Raw genomic sequence first — 24723 nt, forward strand, 5'->3', positions numbered from 1 at the left:
GCAGAGGCAGTATTGATTTGAATCTGGCTGGGAATTAGAAAGGGAAGGGGGTAGAAGAGAGATAACTAGGGAGTCCGATGAAGCCTAGCCAGGAACCTAGTTGGATGGTGTGAGACATGAAGGCATTCATCAGTCAGGGCTTCTGGAACCTTGGGGAGAGTCCTATAGGGATGCCAAGCTTCCAAAGTGTTCCCATTCTGCAGTTGCCCTTATTTTCCTCCTCAATTTTTGTTCCAGTCTTAGATCTCTTGTTAGGCTGTGTCCTCCATGAGAGTAAACCTATTTTGTTTGACTCTCTCCCCTACCAGTGTGCTCAGAACCTTGCACCCAGTGAATGGTCAGGTGAATGACATAAAAGAATTTTGGACCTTGGATTCAAATCCCAGCTTTAGCATCACCCATCCTCGTGGCCAGACTTGTCACTTTGTCTTTCTGATCCTTAGTTTTCTTCCTCTGTAAAATGGAGATAATCATCCTAAACTGTTTCAGTTTTCAAGAGTAAAGTGCTTGGTAAACTTTAGTGTCATAGTAGTATGTTATTATTAATTTAAGTAAATGCTAGTTTGGTCCATATTTTTAATTTAAAGCTTACATGACTATGTACTAGACTCAGTACTAGGCTTTAGGAATTCAGAGAAAAAAACAAAGCCATCTTTGCATTCTATAGGAATTCTGAGTATTAGAAATAATTTTTCAGAAATTTTCAATTATTATTATCATTATTATTATGTAAGTATTCTTAATGAACCTGTTATTCCCCTCTAGTCCAGCCTTCCCCTCCCCTCCCTAATAAGGTCATTGTTTTAAAAACCTTTTGATGTTTTTTATTTAAAATATTTCAAGTCACTGATAAGGTGATACTAATAATACTTGGTTTCTTCCTCCTAGAAGACCCCTACATTCTTGGGGTATGCCTTGATGGCTTTTGGTATTTAAATACACATTTGTGACTACTGTACACTTTAAACTTAATCCCTAATGGGAGTTGGTCCTATATCTTATAAAGATGAAATTTGGCATGTTGGGTTGGCAAACGTTGGTTAATTAGGGGCCACTTAAAAGTGGCTAATTTGAAGGAGAGGACATCTCCCTGAAGTCCTACATTCTGGATGAAAGGGGAAACTTGCCTCCAATTAAAGCATCAATGGAGATCAAAACACATCTAATTGACGAGATATAACAAACCCAGTTATACAGTTTACTGCCTACTGATAGGTCAGTGACTATGGAGATTAGCTTGTTAGCATGAGACTTTGAAAAAGACTGCAGGCATTCTCTATTGTTGAGTTAATGGACAATAAAGAACTTGGCCAGGAATCTACAAGACTGCAATAAATATGGTCGCCTTGCCCTTTTCTTTTTGTTGGGGACTTGCAAACCATGGTTATAGTTCCAACCTTTGAATGCCTAGGATTAATTGATTGATTGAAAAATCTTCTCTAGCCTTAGGTATGTAGACCCCTCTTTCTACATTTAGACTTCTTCCTTTCTCCCTCCCTCCTTCCCTTTCCCTCTCATTCTTCTCCCCCCCCCCACCCCCACCCCCATAGCTTCATAATGTTGTGAAACCCAGTGATGTTTTCCAATACCATCATCATTATGTCATTGCTCACATTATACCATAATGGTAGAAACTTTATTTCCACTTGGTTGTTACATGGTCAGAGACATTAGCCCCTGAGCATCAGTTGACTTGTGCCTTTTACATTCTTCCTTTGAGTCTCAGTGGCTCCCTATAATGTTGCCTTTTTTCTCCAAGTGTGAGTACAGAACCAGCCAATGCCATTAGAAAGATTTGCCAGCAGGTGACCATAACACTGATTTGGGGGCCTTTTTGCCAGTTTGGTTATGAAAAATTTAATGGATCATGATCCATCCCGGTCTGTGCAAACTCTTCCTATTTGATGCATTGTTTCTAGGAATAAGGTGAACCCTTAAGGTGAACATCCCTTGAACTTTGGAATTTTTATCTCCAAAATTGTGAAGTGCTCTACTAAGCCCACAATTTACTTTTAGCTCAAGGTATCTAATTGCTGACAGAGAAAGCAATTAAAAGTAACTGCAGAGTAAGAGGCCAACCTTTGTTAAACATGATTTTAAGATTGTTACAGAGCTTGGGGGGAGATGGGGGGAGGAGGGATGGTGACATGGTGTCTGGGCGGATGTTAACAACTGTAGCAGAGTGTTAATTAAGAATGATGTAATCTGCTGGGCAGAATTGTTAGCATTATATGTCTGCTTAACTGGACAGGGGCAAATCCCAACTCCAGCTTCATGGAAAGCTCCAGTAAATGACTATTGGAAAGATTAATGTTTTATTTTTTTTAATGTCTGCTCATGAGACAATTTAAAAATCCCAAAGTTTGAAATCTAGCCCAATGTAAACAGTGAGACTTCAGCTAATTTGCATATTTGCCATATTTTTCCACGGATGGCTGTGTGAACCTAATCTGTCATCGCCTGCTGCATTAGCTACAACAAACATTACATTTACATATCGATTTCTGATTTTGTTTTAATGTAAATAATCTGTAATTATAGTGCATTCAGGCTTCTGTTGATGGCAGTCTGTGTAACCCCATAAGTTCAGAAAGGAGGGTTACATGTTATGTGTCATAGCATTTCATTTTCAGTCTTGAGAAATTGAGGGTGCAATCAAATCATTGATGATCACAAAGGATTCCAAGGGGACAAAAGACAGACGAAAATCATCTCAGGCTGTTGCACCTCAGTAAGAAGATGGAATTTGTAAGATGGTGATAAAACCTGGCTGGAAATTCAGATTTTAATTACCATCTAAATTTTTCATACAATATTTGAAATGTACTGATTTGAAATGAACTCCTATTGTTGCCTATGTTTGCATGTTCATTAAAAACCAAATGGGAATGGATGCTTTAAAAAACCCAAACTTCTCAATTGATAATGGCTTGTTAAAAAAATACCTAGGAGCAAAAGAAGAAATTGCACACACAGCAGGAACAAAACAGAGAGTTAAGATACTGATATTGGTGTTAATACTTTTCCCATCTCCACCACAGACTGGAACCAAGATCTAGGATTTTCATATTTTAAAAAATCCTCAATTTTTCAATAGATACTCAAGAAAAGTAAATAATCATTTTAAAATTCCACTAGGTCCCATTTGTTCTAAAAAAAAAAAAAGATTTGTTTTGATCATTTTTGCTTACTTGTGTCACTAATCTAGCTACCAAAATAGTGCCAGGGGAGGAATAATAGAAGCAGAGCAGGATCAGAGGATTTAAAACTGATTCATTTCAAACCATCCAGTTTATGAAAGAAGCTACTGAGATCTAGAAGAGTCAAGGGGTAAGTCCAAGTTGACCCACAGACCATAAATTCTAGAATTAGTGTCTGAATCCAGGTCTTCTGGCTCCAAAGCCACATTTTTCCCTGACCTGTTTTTGAATCCAAGAGACCTCAGCTACCTGCAACTCTTCAGCATTACAAGGTACGTCCTCACAATGATCCTGCCATGTTGCCAGCACAAGAATTGTGATTTCCTTTTCTAAGTTGAAAAAAAAAAACAACTCAGCAAATGAATCTCAGAACTGGATCAAAAACCACAGATGAGAACCAGGCAGACCAAGATTCTGGACCACATTGCCTGCACTCAGGCCTCTGTGCTGTGTTGTCTGACATCAAGAGCTCATATCTCTATAGAGTGTTTTTACACTTTACAAAGAACTGTCCTGTAGCATGGTCCTAGGGAGCTAAGGGCCACAAATATTATCACTGTCAGTTTTTACAGATCTACAGATCGGAAGCATGGCTCTGGGGTGAAGGGACTTTCCCCAGGTTTCAGAGCCAGTAAGCATCAGAGCAGGGCCCAGTGTCCGTGTACCCTGGCTGACAAGTCCAGCTTTACAAAATCAAGTAAAGGCAGGCAGTATTTTTTTTAAAGCACCTAATATGTTCCAGAAACTATGCTAAGACCTTTGAGTACAAAGAAAGGCCAAACCACATCCAAATCCAGTCCTGCTCTCCAGGAGCCTAATGAGGATACAACTTGCAAATAACTAAATAAGCAATGCCTGTGTGTGTGTGTGTGTGTGTGTGTGTGTGTGTGTGTGTGTAACACACACATGTATAGTGTAGACTGGAGGTATACAACTGAGGGAAGGCAGTTTTGTTAAGTGAGATGGAGAAAGTGGAAACCAAGAGGCAGAAATGAGGGAGAGACTTCCAGGCATGGGGGACAGCTTGGGAAACTGTTTGGAGAATCACGTGCAAGGAGCAGGAGGCAGGCCAGAGTCACTGGATTGAAGAGTATGTGTGGAGGGAAGTGGAGTGCAAAGAACTCTAAAGATGGGGGAGACACAGATCATGACAGGCTTTCGATGGCAAGCAGAGGATTTTATATTTGATTATGGATGTTATGGGGAGGGGGATAACAGGGGCAGAGCTAAATTTTTTGCATGATCAGTTTCTTTGTCAGTCTGGTACCTAAATATAACCACAGTGGGAATGATCCATTGTTGAAGCTTGGCATGAAAAGCTTGACGATAGAAAAATGGGGCAAAGGTTTATGATAGGTAAGTTGTCCAGCAGGTCCATATATTGAAACAATAGGGCTGATGTATTTGTTAGAAGAATTTAATTTTATTTTGGTCTCATGTACTCATTTTACAAAGTTTAAATTTTCCTTAGCATTTAATCAGTATTTGTGTATAATCTGTAATGGTGAATACTTTCTCAAGTTTCTTCCCCAGGATTTTCACATGAGGGTGAGAATTTAAACTTATAATACCTTGCTATCCATGGAAAATACATGTAAAAGCAGAAACAGCTCTTGATTTAGAAGGAATAGAAAGGTCTCGAATCCTAGTTTTCACCTTCTTTACCGTGAGTGATCTTTACCTTTTGATATTGATTAGACTATTGAGACAGGTTAACTTGACCTTACATCCATAAGTTTGTCACCATAAAAATACCATAATGATGCTCTGCCTGGGCATTAATTACTGTAATGCTGTGGTGCCTCAATGACATGGGAAAAGCCTCCATCTAAAAGGCCAAGTTCTCTAATTATATCTAGACCAACACCAGAAGTCCTGTTTCCTATAATATTAGGCCTCTGGGTTAAGAGGGTAATAGGAGAGGCAGTGAGAAGGATGTCTTTTGATAAGATGGTTATCAGCATAATGTGTGTGTCATCTCCTTATTCACTTGGCATCATAGTCTTGAAAGACATAACCAATCAGTCACTTCCCACAACTTTTCAGTTTTGCTATCAAGGTCAAGGTGACCTTTTAAAAATTCTCACTGTGACTTCCTCCTTTCTTCACTCCGATTCTTCTCTTAAATAGGCTGTTCTGTGGTTTCAGTGAAATCACTACTTTTCTTTCCCATTGTCTAACTGTATGGTGAGAAACTCTGGTTGCCTATAGCCTGAATGGTTTACTCAGGCAGATAGCCAGTAGGTTTTAGTATCTCCATATAGCTTGTTTTGAGAAATTGATGGTATTTTCCCCTAACCTAAACATATAATATGCTTAGGAGCAAATGGTCTCCCTAGAGAACAAAAATCTCCCTGGTTTTCCTTATGCCCTCTGTCCTTCATATTTTAGTCATCAAAGCCCCAGTATAGAGCAGCATGATAAAATTTGACTCAGTGATGAAAGGTGATCAGCAGTATCTTTAGCTTCTTTAGATTATACACATATACATATATATTAGTTTATGTTCACAAGAGTGTAAATTAACGCACTCCTCCTGATTTCAGCCCAGATTCTTTCATGAGACTGATAAAGCCTACCCTTCTGGGAGCTTATTTTCCTTCCTTCAGGCTCCCCTTCAGTCCATCCTTATTTTTTTTCCAGTGAATATTTATTGAGTGCCTACTGAGTACAAGGCATAAACCTGAAAGATAATTTAAATCATCTGAAGCTTAAATAGCAAATGAAATGAATTGAGAATCATTAGAAATTAGATGTTTGCCAATCACCTTCCGTGATCTTGCTAAAATGTTAAAAATTAATTTGGAACATACCTTTCAACCAACGAATCCAATCTTCATTGTAAAAAAATGATCAGAGAGAGAAACTTGTGGTCCAGTCAAATAGGAAGGGAATGGGCTAGGCAGTCTACCCAGGATCTTACTCTACCTCAGCTGTTATCATTTGATTGTCTGCAAACACTGAACTTTTGGAAAAAGAATTCATATCCTTGTTCCTTCAAAGTATTTAGATTAAGGTGCTTGGGGTAAGGTAGTGGAAGAAAAGATGATTTGCTGATGTGCAAAGAATTTTGTAGCACTTGTTATTCTGAAGTGAGATGATTTATTCTGAATGGAAAGTGTGGGGTGGCTAGGTGGCACAGTGGATAGAGCACTAGCCCTGAAGTCAGGAGTACCTGAGTTCAAATCCAGTCTCAGAGACTTAATAATTAGGGCAAGCCACTTAACCCCACTGCCTTTCAAAAAACAAAACTAAAATAAATGAATGGAGGAAAGTGTTTAACACAATTCTTTGTTCAGCCCCTTATTTTACAAGTGGAAGGAAGGAAAACTGAGGCCTTATAGAAGTCAAAATACTTGCCCAAGATCAAGTATGTGCCAACTACAGTTCAGTGAAAAAGCATTCAGACCCAAGATTCTTTGCAGTGCACCATGCTGCCACATTCTTCATATTAATGGGATGGACTTCACCTGGGGGAAAATTCTTTTCATTCATAATCACATTTCCATTATAAACTTTATATTTGGCATGATATACATATATATATATATATATATATATATATATATATATATACATACATACATACATACACATACATATCACTCTTGATATTTTTCCTCCAATTTTTATTCTTCTCTACATTAGAAGCAGTGATTTCATCATGAGTCTTTATGAGTCTATCTGTTAGATAGAAGATTTTCCATACCAAAGGTAGATGGGATTCATGAGCTTTTGAAAAAGACAATTCATCTTCACATAGGAGAGCAGGACCAAATAAATGCCTTTTTCAGTAGCTCTGAATTTCAAGGCACTAAATAATTTACCAGTATGGTTTCATTTGCTCCTCACAAAACCCTCTTATTATTCCAGTTGAAAAAAACTGAAACTGAGTAAGGTTAAGTGACTTGTCCCAAGACACACAGGTACCTGAGGTCAGATTTCAATTCAGGTCTTTCTGACTCTAGTCCTCTATCCACTGTGCCAATGAGCTGGCCTTCAGCTGCTCTCTGTTGACCTAGACCAGTCCTTGTATAAGTTTATCCCCAGACTCCCTGTAGGAACCTTCATGACAACACAAAGGATCAGAGGTGGACATCAGTGTAAAGAATTAAATAAATCATCAAATACCCAGGGGTTGCAGATGCTAGGTTAAGTCTTAAAGAATGTTCATTAACAAATTTCATTTCTCAGATACATCCTTAGATACTGTTTTGTTCCCTGCTCATTTTATGTTATATGCCCTTGATGATGATGTTTGTCCTTCAATCTCAAAGAAAACTATGACTTTAGGGAGGTGATACTATGACAAACACATGAAATAAATTTGAGTGAGAGGGGGCTGTGTTAAGTCACCAACCTCACTTTCTCCTCTGGAACCATCTGGGTCCAATGACCAGATATGAATCAGGATGACTGGAGATGGCCCTGGATGCGAGGCAGTCGGGTTTAAGTGACTTGTCCAAGGTCTCACAGTAGGTATCAGAGATCAGATTTGAACTCAGGTGCTCCTGACTGCAGGACCAGTGCTCTATCCATTGCACCATCTTGCTCCCTAACTAGGTGTGCAGTAGAAAGAGTTCCATGCCTGGAGTCAGGAAGATAATCTTCCTGAGTTCAAATCTGACCACCAATACTAGTTATGTGACCCTGAACAAATCACTTAACCCTGTATCCCTTTACTAGACAACTAAATGCAGGAACTGAATTTTATCTCTAATGCCGAACAAATCATAAAGATGTTCTTTTATCCTCTTTTGATGGACTTTTAAAAAAGACTACTTCTCTAAACTGCTTAGCGTTTCAAAACTTTTTGTCTCTCCTAGAGCCTAACCTCCTTTACTGCTGATATCTTTGCCTCCTTCTTTGAGAAAATCATGAGTGCCATCATTTTGGCTGCTGAATATCTCAAAAATCCCAGTCTCTCTTTCTTTACTTTATTCTCTGAGAAAGAGATGACCCTTCTCTGAAAACCAACACCTTTACTTCTGTCCATAATCCCATCTTCTTTCCCCTCCCAAAACTTGTACCATAATTCCTTCTCTTTGATGCATAATCCTTCCCTATCTACTGGCTTCTTCTCTTCTGACAAAAAAACATCTCTCTCTCTTTTCCATCCTAACAAACCTTTTCTTTATTCTGCTGTTCCTTTAAGATTTGTTTTAAAGCTTTCTTTTAGGGTTAAATTCCAACTTGCTGCACCTATCTTTTTTTTCCTAGTAAGATTTTATTTATTTTGAATTTTACAATTTTCCCCCTAATCTTGCTTCCCTACCCCCACCCACCACAGAAGGCAGTCTGTTAGTCTTTACATTGTTTCCATGGTATACATTGGTCTAAGTTGAATGTGATGAGAGAGAAATCATATCCTTAAGGAAGAAAAAAAGCATAAGAGATAGCAAAATTACATAATAAGATAATGGTTTTTTTTTTAATTAAAGGTAATTAGTCTTTGGTCTTTGTTCAAACTCCATAATTCTTTCTCTGGATACAGATAGTATTCTCCATCGCAGATACCCCAAAATTGTGCCTGATTGTTTCACTGATGGAATGAGCAAGTCCATGAAGGTTTATCATCACCCCCATGTTGCTGTTAGGCTGTACAGTGTTCTCCAGTAACATTTCTCTCTCCTGCTTCTCTTCCTACCTGTCTAACTGCCCTTGACTCACTGGAGCTTCATCCTTCTTTATATTAGCCTCCCTCAAAATCATCAGAGGACCTTACATCCTCAGCTACCTGCTAAGCTTCTTTTCCTGATGACCCATTGGCATCTTAAATTTAGTATGATCCAAACCAAACTCATTGTGTTCTCCATGTCCTTCTCCACACTTCCTGTTTTTTGTTGAGAACGTCACGATTTTCCTATTGACTCAGGTTTATCTCTTCAGAGTCTTAAGAGACAGCATGGTGGACACAGGAAGAGAGCCATGGATTTAAGATGCTTCAAATGCTTTCAACTTCTATGAATTTGGGCAAATGACAGTCCCTCTTTAGTCCCTCTCACTTTTCTTAGCCATAAAGTGAGGGGCTGGCATTGATGGCAGGCATGACACAGGTGGTCCTAGTATCCTTGACTCTTCCCTCTTTCTTCTTTCTCATCTCCAGCCAGTTACCAAATCTTGTTCATTCTTTCACAGCTTCTTTCTTCTCATCAACTTCCCCTCCATTCACATAATGTCAAGACCTCTTCTCTGAAAGGCTTTTAAGTAGCCTCTAGGTTCTACTAACAAGGCCTTATCTTGTCCTTCATTTGTTTTTCTAACAAACATTTATTAAACACTTTTTAGGATCTGTGCTAGGTGCTGGAAAAATATAGTTAAAAATGAATATGTTTCTTCAAAGAGTGTGTGTTCTTCAGCACTCTGCTTGGTCTGCAGGAAGTACTTTTACAGGTTGTTGATTGATTACTTGGATAGGGAGTGGGGGAGGACAAGTTGTAGAAAGCTATGTAAAATAACTTTTACCAGATTGTTCACCACCATGAGAGGGGGGAGGGAGGACGGATGGTAGAAAAATGTATAACTCCAACTTGCAAATGGACCAATGTTGAATCTACTCTGCATGTAGTTGGGAAAATGAAATAAAATATCATTTGAAAAATATGTAAAATAGAAAGTAATTTGTCTGGAGGACAGACAAATCACTGAGACTGTCAGAAAAGACTTCATTGTAGAAGTTGACATTTGAGCTGCCCTGGAAAGCATGAGATTCTAAGAGGTGGGAAGAGTAGTAACCTTGCCTTCTCACATTTTGAGGTGCTCTTCAAAAGGTAGCTTGCTGTTCTTCCTCCATGGCCTTCCATTGACATGCCTTTTCAAATTCCATCCCCTGTGTCTGCTCCACCCCACCTCAAAGACTCTCCAGAACTCTCCTTGGAGCTCAGCTCACACACCTACCCAGAACCCTGAAAGTTGCTTTATTTATGTTTGTGCTATAATTTTGTGTGTATATATTGCAGCAACTAGCTTGTGCAGTGGTTAGAGTACTGGCCCTGAAGTCAGGAGAACCTGTGTGACCTTGGGCAAGTCACTTAACCCCAACTGCCCTGCCAAAAAAAAAGTAAAAAATAGCATCTTCAGGGTCATGGAAACGAAAAGTCAAGTTTTTTATTTTGGTTTTACAAAGTTAAAAGTATAGTTAGATATTAATTATGGGCATTCATTGCATTTTCCTCCCAATTGAATGTATTGTGCTGTTGAATGAAGAATTTTTAATTTTTGTCTTTGTATCCCCAGTAAAAAAATTATCTGTTTAGCTTTGAAAGCTTGGCCCTTTCCTAAACCTTTCTAGTCTTTTTATGATTTGACTTTTTTCCACCTGTGTTCTAGCTACACTGGCCTTCTTATTGTTCCTCCTGGAAGACCTTCCATCACTGACTCCCTGCCTTTGTCCTGACTGTCCCCCATTCCTACTCACCTCTTCCTCTTGGCTTCCTTGGGGACTCATCTCTTCACCCAGCATGTCTGCTGACTTGGACCCTTTGCTTCCTACTTGAAGCTCTGAATGTGAAATCTTTGAGAGATTGAATTGAATCCTCTTGATATTCTCACAGGACATGAAGCTAGAAGACAAAAAAGTGACAGCTAAATGAAAATATAGCTCTTTTGGCTCACTGTCTTTAGAGAGGCTGAAACTACTATTGATAAGTAGAAATAGTGGACTAGGCTTGCTTCCTATGTAGTACAAATAGAGATATATTTTTTTTGCAAGGCAAGTGGGGTTAAGTGGCTTACCCAAGGCCACACAGCTAGGTAATTATTAAGTGTCTGAGACCGGATTTGAACCCAGGTACTCCTGACTCCAGGGCCAGTGCTTTATCCACTGCGCCACCTAGCTGCCCCAAATAGAGATATTTTTAAACCAGCTAACATTTCTATAGAACTTTGGAAATTGTAAAGTGCTTTTCATATGTTTTCTCTTTTGGGCTTTATGACAAACCCAAGAAGTGGATACTATTATTAGCATTCCCATTTTACAGAGGAGGAAACAAAGGTTTGGAGAAGTTAAGGAATCACATGGCTTAGAAGCATCAGAGGAAGACCTTTAACCCACATCTTCCTGACTCCAGATTCAGTGCTAGGGAAGTTCACTAGGGAAGAAAGAGGGAAGGGAAGGGAAAGGTTAAGAAGGAAGGGAGGGAGGAAAGAAGGAAGGAAGAAAAAAAGGGAAGTGAATACAAGGAAAGAGAGAGCAAATAGAGACTAGAACAGTTGTCCTGAGAACGCCACAGAACAGCTACAAAAGCATAAGCCATAGCGCACAGGTTCTGGGCATAGGATCATGGAGAACTTCCTAAGTTCAAATCCAGCTTCAGGCAGTCCTGTTCTTTTGACTCCAAGACCAGTGCTCTATCCACTGTACCACGTAGAAGGGGTTAGGATTCTGGAGCTCCATCCACTACACCAGGTAGGCACATGTTTTTGTATTAAATTTTGCAAAAGAGATGAAGACACTTACTCAAGGTCAAGCCTGTGAAATAAGTTGGTTAGACAAAATGATCTCAGACACTACTTGTATTTATATGTTCTGTGAGCCTATGAACTCAGTTTCCTTACTCTGCTAATCTCTGTAGTCTTTGGACTTACATTTAGGCTCAATTTTGGTGTTTGCCAATTCTTTTAGTCAAGTCCAAACCTGATAAGAGCTGCTCAGTTATATTTATTACCTCCTATTACCTGGCAGTTCGGAGCTTATTGATTGCTTAATTGCATTCCCACTGACTTCCATTTATTGATTGATTCACCTGTCTCTTTTATTTAGAGGTTTGATATAACAAGAAAGAGGTATTTCCTTTTCTAGTGGAGGGGAAGAAGAAAGGAAAGGACACATGGCGTACTGTTGTGACATAAGAAAGAGGACATACCAATAAAAATTAATGGGGGGAAAAAAGGATCAAGTTTGAGATCTGACTCAGATGCTCTGTAGCTATTGTAATGGAGCAAGTGTGACCCAGGTGGTAAGATCAAACAGAGAAAGAAAACTGTAGATATTATCACTAATGTGTATACATGTAAAACTATTGAATAAAATATTCACAAAGCATTTAGAAAAGATTATTCTTTATTACCAGAGTAGAATTTATACTAGGAATACCAGGATATAGTTCATTACTAGAAAACCTTAAACATAATTTATTTTTATTATTATTTACCATATTAATAACAGTTTTAAAAATCACATGATTATATTAATATATTCAGGAAGAACAAAAAAGTCTTTGGCAAACTACAGCTTTCATTTCTATTGAATATATGGACCTTTCAGAGAATTGTAGTTTCATTGATATTTTTTAGATTTGTCCATGCACATGAGCATGTACTTGCCTCTCTCTCTCTCTCTCTCTCTCTCTCTCTCACACACACACATACACACACACACACACACACACACACACACATACTCCACATTCTAATGATGCATCTAAGAAACATTCATAGGTAGGAGGTGATAGAGTCAGCTGATGAGATCAGGACTTTTTGGCTTAAAAACTTTTCTCAGTTCTACTATCTTCTCTTTAATATGATAAACAGAATTTATTTAAGTACAAGAACTACCTGTTATTTGGTACTGGAGAAATACTAAAATCCATTTGATTAAGATCTGAAGTGAAGAAAAATGTCTGTGGCCATTACTATCATTTGATACAGTTTTGGAAATGTGCATTGTAGCAGTAAAACAAGAAGAAATTGGGGGAATAAATAAGGCAAATAGGAGGCAGAATATCTCTGTTTGTAGATGATTTGATGATTTATTTAAATCATAGAGATTCAACAAAAGAATTAATCAAAATAATTGGCAGCTTAAATCAACAAAGGTCTATCAAGAATTTCTTCTGTCCCAGCCACTGGGCTGAAGTAAGGTTACAAGGACAAGAAACAATTCTAGCACACTCAGTACTACATTGGGGAAAGGGGCAGGGAGGAGAAGCAACATGTACATCTAAGTGTTTAATCAAAGTGGTTTCATTAATTTTGTCTTTCTTATATAAGTTTATTCAAATTAGATAAAGCTTAATTATAAGGTAGTGGAGAGTAATAGCAATTGGGGACTGGGAGAGGTGAAAAAAGATGCTTAAGCAGAGCTTTGTTTGATATGAGGTATTTTAAGAGGCAGAGAAGAGGAGGGAATATCCATCCAGGCCTGAGAGATAGCCAAACAGAGACAGAAAATAAGAATGCCATTGAACCAGGGGTAGGAATTGGCTCTATGAATTCAGTGGCATGTGGAACCCTGGGGGTGAGGACATACTCCACCAATGCAGCTTATAGTGTCTTAGAGGGTTTACAGAGAGAGGGGGGGCCTTTATTTCTGTAAAAAGTTTTGTATAGTATGATTCATATAGTTCCTGGTTATGTCTTGGCAGGCAGATTCCCAAATATTTGATACATTTTATAGTTAATTTAAATGAAATTTAATTTCCTATTTTCTCTATTTCTTCTTGCTATCTTTCATTGGTAATATACAGAAATGATAATGATTTTTGTGGATTTATTTTCTATGCAGCTTCTTTGCCAAAACTAAATTTTTAGTTGATTGTTTAGGGTTCCCATAGATAACCAGTATCATAAATCACTGGTTTCATTTTCTCTTTATATGTGTCCTTTTTAGTATTTAGCATAAGGCCTGACACATAGTAGGTACTTAATATTTATTAACTGATAATCTCTTTCTTCCTCCATCAAATAGTATTGGGAAAATGAACGTTCTTATTGGAAAGGCACCTAGTTTATTCCTAGTATATATAATTAGGATGCTTAGTTTTAGAAAAAATACTATTCAAATTTAGGGAAGGCCTATTTATTCCTGTGGTTTCTATTATTTTTAATGGTTAGTGAGATCCTGTTCTTTATTATCCAAGAAGACCAAAATGACATCACTATATTTGAGACAAATTACAGTGCATCTGACTGTGACTGATCAGACTGATATGATCTCAGAATGCTCTGCCACAGGTTGGGCACAAATACCCCTTGAAACCTAGACAAATTAACCAAAAAAATAAACAATAATGAACAGAATTTCTGTAAGGTTGGTTATCAAAGATCTCTGGTGATTACTGAATGAGAATAAAAAGAACTGTTTATGTATCTATCTCAGTAATACATGACCTCTTTACAAAAAAGGGATCATGAATTTGAGCTTAAGAAACTCATTAACAAATTCAGAAAAAAACATAAATATCAAATAACTTTAACCAAAATGCAATAAAAATTATATTCATTTAAAGGTTTCTGAATGTGAAATCATTGAGAGATTGAATTGAATCCCTCTTGACATTCTCATAGGAAACGAAGCTAGAAGACAAAAAAGTGGCAGCTAAATGAAAATATAACTCATTTGACTCACCAATACTCTATATTAAATTCCCTTTGGGTAGAGTCTTATAGGACTTGGAGTCAGAAAGGCCTGAATTCAAATCCTGCCTCAGATAGTTAATAGTTGTCAGACTTTGAAAAAGTCACTTAACCTCTTTCATCCTAGCATGTAAAAAGAGGATAATGATAATATCTAGCTCACAGAATTGTTGTGAAAATCAAATTAGATGATGTACGTAAAGTGCTTTATAAATAAAATGCTATATAAATACTGCCCCTCTTCTCTTTCTCTCATTCAGATCCCAATCACAGGTTCTTACCTTTTCTTTATTTTTAAAACTTCCAATTCCTACATCCCACCATAACCTCTCTCATCCCTTTCCCATCCCATTTCCTCCTATTTCCTTATTAATTTGTGTATTCTTCTATATTTAACTTTTTGTTCAAGTCCTACTTTCCTTTCACTAGTTTGGTTGAAAGTGAAGTTCAGGTGTTGCCAGCTCTCCCATCCCTAGTTTTTATAGTTTTTTAATTGTGTACCCGGATTATGTGAGAAATGTTCTATTCTTCCCCTCTCCCTTTATTCCCCAATGTTGTTTTTTTTATCTCCATTCCTCTTTTAAGATAATCAAAACATAATAAAACTACACCTCGGTCCTCTATTTTATTTGTCCCCCTGTGATCCTTGTTGTCAGTAGGCTTTTACAGGGGCACTTATGTCATTTTTTCTTATTATTGTCATCCTTATTAGGTTCCTTTGGATTTCATGTGCACATTTAACTTTTTTATATTTCTTCTTTATGATTATGCTCAGTTTTGCTGGATAAATTATTGATTGTAAACCCTTTTGCCTTTTGGAATGTTATATTCCAAGAATCAAACATTTTATAATCATAGCTGTTAAATTTTATGTGATCCTGGTTGTGTGACTCTTCTTTACTTGAACTCTTTCTTTTTGGCTACTTATTTTTGCTGATGTAGAAGTTGTGTATTTTATCTGTAGCATTCTTGGGAATTTATACTTTGAGATTTCTTTTTGGAGGTGACCAATGAATTCTTTCTATTTTTATTTTGCCTTCTATCTTGGAGATCTGGTTAGTTTTCTTTAATAATTTCTTATAATAATTTCTTTTGGTCATGACTTTCTGGAAAATCTACTACTTCTTAAATCATCTGCCCATGATCTGTTTTCTAGGCTAGTTGCTTTTGATATGAGATAACTAATGTTTTCCCACTTTTTCCTTTTCTATTGACTTTAGTTTAATATTTTTGTTGTCTGTGGAGTTATTAACTTCCGTTTCACCCATTCTAATTTTTAAGGACTCTGTTACTTAAAACTTAGGTGAGGTTTTATACCTTTTATACTAGTATGCTGCCAATTTTTCCCAATTCTTTCCTTTAGCATTCATTAATTAAATAGTTTTTAATTTTGTTTTGTTTTTTAAAGCATTGCTCTCTCCAAGCAGTTTTAGTTTTACCTTGTGTATAGGATGTGTTTTTCTTTGAGGTATTGCTTGTAAATATTTAAAGAGGATTTTATGTGTTGCCTCTTCTGGACTTGTGTCTTTGGCATTCTAGCATCATAATAATTTTTATTGATGAGGATATTTGCTTTTTGGCATACTTATTTTTTCTGTCTTGCTTTCTGGAACTTTGTTAGGATCAGGCTTTGAAAACTTTAGGACCAAGCTGGAAAGGGACTGGGCCTTTTTCGGTGCTGCTTTTAATTCTGTTAGATTTTGTGACTGCTCTCTCTGGATACTGGGTTTATGTTCTTTAAGGATCTTAGTCCCATCTTATTTTGGAGTCCTAAATTTGGGTGGCCCCAAATAATCTGATTTATTGTAAAGTTTGATCATTGCTCTCCTGATCTGAACTTTGCAAATTGTCGATCCATTTCAGTCAGGGTGGCACCACTGTAAGTTAGCTTCTGGTTTACATTCTCTCAGACTCCACTGGGCCTCATCCTCTGCCAGTGCTCCACCTTGGTCTGACCTCCCCACCCTTTTAATTTAGCCTTAGGTCTCAGACCTGACTTAATGTTGAATCTAGTAATTGTCTTTCATAAGTGAAGAGGAGCATGCCATCATATGCATGTTGGTATGACTTTCATACTATATTTATTCTACTGAGGGGAATAATGTGAAAGACATCCTTCTAACTGCCTTTTCCACAACCATTTCACCCCTTGATCTGATTTGAGAGGAAACAAGACTTCTGATGATGTTTGGATGCTGTGGGAGTCCTTTGCCTTATGGATATGCTTCCCTTCCATATCAGTGAGGTATCCCAGCTCTACAAGGAAAGAATATGATTTCTAATGACAACATGGTATATCTGGACCTGTCTCTTGATAGTCTGATTGTCAGTTTAGCCTTCCCTTTCTCACTTGCTACCATATTCTTCTCCCAGAACCCAAAGACTTCTGGGAATAATGCCACCGATTATTAATGGGCATCGTTAATGGTCGGAATTAGGATGGGATCTTATTGCCTTCAAACCTCCAACCAAGACAGACCAGAGCAAAAGCATTTGTTAAAAATGTTCTCATTAATAAAGAACAGAAGTTAGAGGTTCAGAGATGCCCCATCTGAGATCCTTATGTAGGATTAGAGCTGGTTTGCTACTGCTCGTGTTTTACTCTTGCCCCTTGCTCAGTACATAGCCTCAGTCCTTGGTTTGCAGTAGCTCCTTAGATGCAGATCTCCTCTAGGACACTCTGCTTCTGTGACCCAACCCTGGTCCATACTATACAGCTGCCCCAGGTCAGCACAGGGTCAGTCCCTATCTTAATGGATCTGCTGACCTTATAGAATATATCTTCAGCCTCTAAATTCTTACCCAAACTAGAAGTTCTCTGTGCCCACAGATTTTTGTCCATCTCCCTATGCTGACCAAGGCTGGAAAAATGGCTCTAGTGCTTTTCCTGAGTGTTTGCTGGAGTTGTTGTTTGAGAGACCTGGGTTGTCCTGCTTTCCTCAATTCTACCATCTCTACTGGTCTGGTTTTTTAATTTAAAAAAAAAATTAAACTACACAAATCCTTCACCACTGATGCCACTGCTAGGATACATATATATCAAATGCAAATTTATTTACAATTGTACAGAAATATTTATAGCAGCACTCTTGTAGTAAATAATTAGAAAAAAGTGAATATGGATCAACTAGAGAATGACAAAGAAAAATTTTGACAAATGAATATAATTGAATATCATTTTATCATAAATTAAAAAAAAAGAATTCAGAGAAATTTGAGAACACTTGAATGAAGTGATGGCACATAGAGTAGGCACAACCAGGAGAATAATCTGTACCATGAGCATACTAATAGGAAAACATATATGGAAAGGTTTTAGAATTGATCAATGCAATTACCATTTATACCTTCAAGAAATCCATATTGAAGCATACCCTCCTTCCTGTCTCTTAGTAGAGGAATGGTGGACTTTTAAGTGCAGAATAAGTCATATGTCATCAGATCAAGCCAGTGTGTTGATTTATTTTGCTTGGCTTATGTTACAAAAGGAAGGTTCATTCTGTGGGTCATGTGAAGGGAGCAGAGGGGGAAAGATTGTAAAATAAGAACATATTAATAAAATATTTTCAACAATGCCAAATAGCCCTAAATCACAAAGTAAATGTGACTTCTCATCATTTCTTCCTCTTTACCATTCTTCACCCCAGATATTTTGCATGTAAATACCACCCCCTCCCTCATTCATGCCAAACTTGCTTCCTTCTTTCATGTTGATACCATATTTACCATCACTTCCCAAGCATATTCTCCTGGTCAGAGATTAACAAAGAAAGGAAGGATTCCTTAAGTATGGAGATATACAGGGCATTTTTCACATACAATGAAGAAAGTATATGCTTGAAGGGTTTGGGCAACAGCCCAGAGTCATTTTTATGTATGGTAAATATTTTTGACAGTGTGTTGGAATATGAATGTGAAAAATTTCATTTAAAATCTCTCCCTTCTAGACTCTAGCTCAGGTTCCACCTCCTTCATAAAACATGTTCCAACTTTTCTCCTAGGGGAAAGGGATCTCACTTTGCTCTCGATTCTCATTTAATTGTCCCTGAACTTGTCTTTTAGATTTAGTTTACTCTTTTAATAGTTATGTTGCCTCGGGCAAATCTTGTAACTTTTCTGAGCCTTATTTCCTCATCTGTAAAATGGGACTAATTATACTCCCATCAGCTCCCTCATATGGTTGTTGTAAATTTTAGAGTGTGATGTCATTGGAAGCTGGCATTATTATTGTTAACTCGATGCTATGTATTGGTAAGATACAATATTTTCTTTCTTTTCTTCTACCCCCTTCTCACAAGATCGGTCCAGAGTTGTGCTTTGTATTTGCCTTTGAATTTAAGTTGGACTTGTCACTTCTAGTGTTCTTGCCCATCCGAGCCATTGGTGGATAAATATTGGTGCTAATGAAAAAGGAGACAGCATCCAGCACTCTATATTAAAATTTTCTTCTGTAGGTCAAATCTTTCTAGCCAAGCGTCTCTGTCCCTTTTGGTAAAGAAAGAGTTAACGGGTTAGCTCCCCTTGGTCATCCTCAGCATGGCTTCTTGCCTCTCAGAACTGCCAAGATGCTCACATTGTGCCTGGACATGTCGCAGTCGAGGTTAGGGTCCTCCTGAGGCTTCGGGAGCGCGCTGTGCAGCAAGCTTGAACATGCTTGTCCCTGATTTCCTTGTTTTTCTTTCAACCCTTTCAGTGCCCTGCAGGAGTCATTAAATCAGAACTTCATGCTGATTGTCACCCATCGAGAAGTCCAGCGGGAGTACAGCTTGAACTTCTCGGGAAGCAGTACCATCCAGGAGGTGAGTTCTGTCTCACAGCTGAGGAAGAGAAGGAGCTCATTAGAGCTCAGGTTGACCCTGTTAAAGAGGGCTTCTCTCTTCTGGCTGGAAGCTCTCTTTATGTTTCATTACTGGGCTCTTAATTTTAATTAACTAGAGCATCAAAGATTACTGTAGATAAACTAAATGACCTGACCTTCTAAGAATAGATGGGAGCTCTTGATAATTCTTAAAATACTCCATTTAATGTTAGGGAAAAGACAATTGCCTAAATAGAACATTTTATAATTTAATAGTGAGGAAATAGTAGAAATATCCATCAGAAGAGTTGAAAGAAAAGTCATTTGTTGATAGGATATATTTTAGAGAATCTCTTCTGCCTCACATTTGGCTTACTCAACATACCATTGAAGGGACAAAGGAAAAGGGTGCCGATGTTGTAAAGGCATGGTATCATTTCCAGCTCCAAAATGGCCAACCAGAGCCACTCTTAGAGAACCCTCCCTTGCTGAGTGTGCCCATGAACTTACCTTGCTGGGCCACATGGTGTTTTGTCAGTGGGCAAGTGACCAATGTCTAGCAGAGGATTCCAGATTGGAAGAGACAGGCCACATTGCTATAGCTTTTTAGGGGTTTCAACTTTCTAGACCACGATCAGACTTTTAACCTTGGGTAATTTTCCAGACCAAATAATTCGCAAGGTGGGAGTTGTAAGGAATGCTTTGTGTCAAGCCTCAGTGAACTGCTGGTGGTATAGCAGATGATGAACACCAAGAACAAAGCTGTTGCTAAGGATTACCTGATTCCTCCCCCACCCCCCTGAGATCTATTGGCTATTTTATGCAAGAAACTAAAGTTGGAATGCCATTTGAGTCATTTTACTTGTTCTGGGTGACCAGGTTTCAACCCGAGAAATGGGTAGAAGTAGATCTGGCTGTTTTAAAATTTATTTGTATAATTTCTTTATGTATTTTAAACAAATTATATGGACAAGTAAATTTAAATATTGATAACTTTAATCAATTATTAACAGTGCTTCAGTCTAGTTTTTTTATGTGTGTATTTTTATTCATTTATTTTTGTAGGAACGAGAGCTATAAAAATGAGCATTGTCACTTCTGACCTGCATGGTGGATATTTTCTGTTCTTGACATTTTAGAATATTCTTGTTCAAAGGCCCCATTATAGTACAGTTACTATATAAGGTAGCTGTGGTTAGGTGTTCCTTAAGTGTGCTGATGGTGGTTAAAGTAAAAATGTTTTTAAACAAGGAAAATGAAATTTCCATATAATCCAGAAGATCCTGTTTCAGTAACAGAATTAGAGAACTTCATTGTCAAATCTTATGGTGGCCTTGATGGGCTTTTCTAAAGAGCAGTACATTTAATATGAAAAGGCTTAAGCAGCACTTGTAAATAATGGGATCTTTGAAGGATATGGTTATGTTCATTGCTTCTTAGATCCTGTTAACATTTCACATTGCACATAACCACATGATGAAAATAAGTTAAGATGTGTTTGGTTAAAAAATTCACCTGCCCAAGTGGTAAGTAGTAAGTATAATAAAGAATTTAAGTTTATTTTGTTTCTTTGGGTGTTTTCACAGGGTCATAGGACTTAGAGATGCAAAGGACCCTAGAATTTTCTAGTCCAGGTCATTCGTTTTACAGGGGAGAAACTTGGTCGTGACAGAGAAAGGGACTTGCCCAGGAAAGCATAGGGGAAAGAGAAGAAGAGGTTGGCTAAAAAGTAAAGCCTTAGGACATTTGAGATTCTTTCCATTGTACCTTATTTGAAACAGAATTGCTTTCTCTTGAGTAAAATTATCATGAATTCCTCCTTTGTCTTTTTGAAAGTTTCAGAGCCTTAGGTTGGTTTTATGATTTACTTTGGTGTTTTACCTGTCTTTTGCGGAAGATGCAGCCTCTTCCCACAAGGGGGCAGAAAGGACTCTCCCTTCGATTGTCTACAAATGCTATTCAGTGCTTTCAAATGAGCTTCTCTCCTATTAACAAAAAGGAGCATAATGGCCAAGTTATTGTTTGATTTACAGATAATTGGCATATTGCAGGAAGGAGACTTAATTTCACCCTTTTAAATTAAACAGGGAGATTTAAAAAGACATAAAATATTCATTAATGTTCGGTGATTATAAAGTAGTGGCATATATTTATTTTTCCTTTATTACTGTTTCGATGGGAAAATACTGCAAATATTTCCGAAATCGAGTTGGCCATACTGACAAGTTGAAATGTTTAAGCAGTGTTAATGCAATCTGCTCACACCTGATATCCTATGCAGAAGGATTCAAAATGACTCCATTAATTATTAAAAGAAATATTTAAAATTCTATAAATGTACCATTGTTCGCCACAGTTGGATGCAACTGTCTCTCCAGGGCTTGGTGTTTGGATTGTCACATATATTTTTAGGCTGCAATGACTTTAGAGTCATAAATATTTTTTCAGACTGTTTTCCTAGTATGGTTTACCAGTGGTTTCTAGAACAATTTTGCAAGAAGAAAGAGCCTTCATTACTCCACAGTATGATCTCTTTCCTGGGGATTCAGTTTTTCCACTGAGTTTTAAAATCTTTTAGAACGTGCTGGCCATAGCTAAGAAATAGAGAAGCCCATATTGTTTCCAAGCTGCTCCTTCTTCTCCATCACCCATTCTCAGAGTAAACAGGTGCTTGTCTTCCCCTTATCCCTTTTATATAGCAAACGACTTTGCAGGATATATAGCCCCCAGTGGTCTTCTAGCCTTGTCCAGCAATTGTGAGGCACCTCCTTGAGGAGTCATTGATGGTTTTCTATGAGCTTCTATTACTCAGAAGCAACAGCCACAGGCTTGGTGGGGTCAGAGCTGAAGTACAGCCATTTCTGCTAGAAGACTGAATCCCTGCTAGATTGGTGTGAAACCAAATAGAACCTTGGGACTCTTCTGCTGTTTTATTGTATGTATAACTTGCCCACGGGTGTGTTTTATATTATTGACATGGAGACATAATGATGCTAGACTTCCCAAATCACAAATTGTGCTGCATCATGTTCCAAAAATCTGTTTCCATTCATCTTAACTTGGTACAAGTGAATGACTCCTAACCTGTTAATGTATCAAGGAAACCTCATCACTTTTCATTGTTTACTGTTTGGACAGTATTCGTTGTTTGGACACTCCATTATCGAAGGCCTTTACATTTTGTTCGTTGGAAGGTTTGTCTGGTTTTGTATAATAGGATTTCTGTTCTGTAAAATATGACTTGAGAGATGAAGGCATGTTTGATCACCTGTTTTTATGAGGTGTGACAATTGTGGACAGACAGGTAGAGAAATGGAGGCTCCAAAATGGTTTGATTCTGCACCCCTATGCGTTTGTGCAAGTTGTCTCTGATAGACCACAAGTGATAAGAGTTGGTCCTAGGCAGAGCTTTCTGTAGGCTATTGTTTGGGGAAACTCAGCTCTAGGATTCTGTTTCAGCCAAGGAGATGATGAAGTGGCTTCCTCTCAATTGAAATTCTTTAATGCATTTTCCTACTTTAGTTTATTTGTTTATTTAAAGTTATAGGGATCCTTCTCTAGGAGAAAAGAATAAAATGGGGATGTCAAAGAGGACAGAAGGGGAGGGCAAAGAAGTTTTGGCTGCCCCTTCCCCCTCTTTCCTTCCAATCACTTTGTCAGAACCATCTGCACTTAAGAAACCAAATAATGTAAAAATGACTGTGATTCCTTGATACCTTCAGCACTGTATTTGAAGTTCACTTAAAACCAGTTGGCTTTATGGTAAAATAAAAATAAGTTGAAAGGAATTGATGAGAAATGATAAAATATATTTTTGCAGTATTATAGTATTTATAGATTTTTCTGTTTGTGATCAAATGCATTTGAGTTGGGTTAAAAATGTAATTTGCATAATCCTAAACCCCAAACACAGGTGGGGAAGGGGAATAATTAGTGGCCAAAAATTTAGCCAAGCTCCTCTTGGAAAGTGACCAGTTGTTGCTGTCTGTCTTACCACTGTAAATGCCGCCATAGCGGGCAGAATCTGCCCGTTTCAATCTGCTATTGGCCAACTATGTGCGCCCAATGGGGCAAGGATAAGAGACCCTCCAGTATCTCTCTTGTCATTTGGGAAGTATTCTTTTGTCATCTTTGCTAATAAGGTCTGTAAGTCATTGCTGGAAAGGGCTGAATCCTTAAAAAGTTTCATTTTCCACAACCCCCAGCAATATCACTATTCATACTTGATATTTATTTAGCTTATCATAACAAAAATTGACCCATCTAAAGGTATCTCTTAAGACTCTTCTGGGAGATACTTTCCTTCCTGGGAACTCGTCTGGCAAACTGACTCACGAGCCAGTAATTGTTCAAGGGAGAATTAAAAGAGAGACAGCAAAGGTCAGAAATCTGCAACAAGACTTAGGTGCCGTTGAGTCCTGCTTGTCAGTCGGCATCCGTGCTGAAGAATGACGCCGGGCTAAATCAGACTAACCCGCAATCTGGAAAGAAAAGCCTCCCATGGCCCAGACTGTGACAGGGTGCTTTGTGTGTGGAGCGGCTCTCTCACCCGGGACTAGCGGGGCCCCATTTCCTCTGTGTGAAAATCTGGCCCACTACATTTGCTTTCCCATTTTTATCTTCCCCGTCGTTTATCACCACTTTTTCGAATTCTGTAACCAAGCCCCCCAGAAGCCGTTGCCTGTTGTGGATGTGAGCGCACATCAGTGTGGGGGCTAGTGCCCGGGACGCCTGGGGGCACGGCGCCAGGGGCCCGCGGGGTCAGGGGGCGGCCTGGCCGCTCCGACGTGAAGGGGGTGCCCCTCAGGCCCGTCCGGCTCTCGTGAAGACATTTTAAGAACTGATTTTTTTAAATACCATTTAAAACGCCAGAAGGCCGCCTTGGCGAGGAAACACATGCCCCCTTCGCGCGGGGGGCTGCCTGGAGGAGATGTGAGCTTGCGGCTTCCCTCTGCAAGGTCGCGGGGGGCTTCGGGGGGCTCTGCGGAGCGCCGGCCCGGGCAGCCGGGGCCTCGCGGGGCACGGTGACGCGGCCCGGCCGCCGCCCGGGAGGGACACGCCCGTTTTCGTGCCAAGTTTCGGGTCTGCTTTGTGGGAGCCGCCCTGGACCGCCCCCCCCCCCACCAGAGAGATGCCCAGGGCGCCCGCTCCGGGCCGAGGCCGGGGGCCCCGAGTGGCCGGGAAGCCCCCGGCGGGGCCCGGCTCCCGCGCAAGAAAAGGCAGAGGGGCCGCGCGGCGGCGCCGGGCCGGGCCGGAGTAATCCTCTGGCACAATGCGCCCTTGACAGGCTGTAATCGTGCTAATTGAAGAGCCTCCTTCCCGGCCGCTCGGCGCGGCTCAAAGGCGGACCGGCCGCTTGTTTTCCTTCGG

At 38.9% G+C, this 24723-nt stretch overlaps 1 protein-coding gene across 1 annotated transcript in view; it reads left to right on the top strand.

Moving 5' to 3' along the window:
- Positions 1 to 24723, top strand: part of FAF1 (Fas associated factor 1) — a 319384-nt gene that overhangs the window by 69714 nt on the left and 224947 nt on the right. Inside the window, exon 5 of the mRNA XM_074221481.1 lies at positions 19249 to 19354. Within this exon, the coding sequence (XP_074077582.1) occupies positions 19249 to 19354 (106 nt within the window). The remainder of the gene's footprint in view (positions 1 to 19248; positions 19355 to 24723) is intronic.

Source organism: Macrotis lagotis, chromosome 2 (genome assembly GCF_037893015.1).
Source record: "Macrotis lagotis isolate mMagLag1 chromosome 2, bilby.v1.9.chrom.fasta, whole genome shotgun sequence".
Taxonomy (NCBI): domain Eukaryota; kingdom Metazoa; phylum Chordata; class Mammalia; order Peramelemorphia; family Peramelidae; genus Macrotis; species Macrotis lagotis.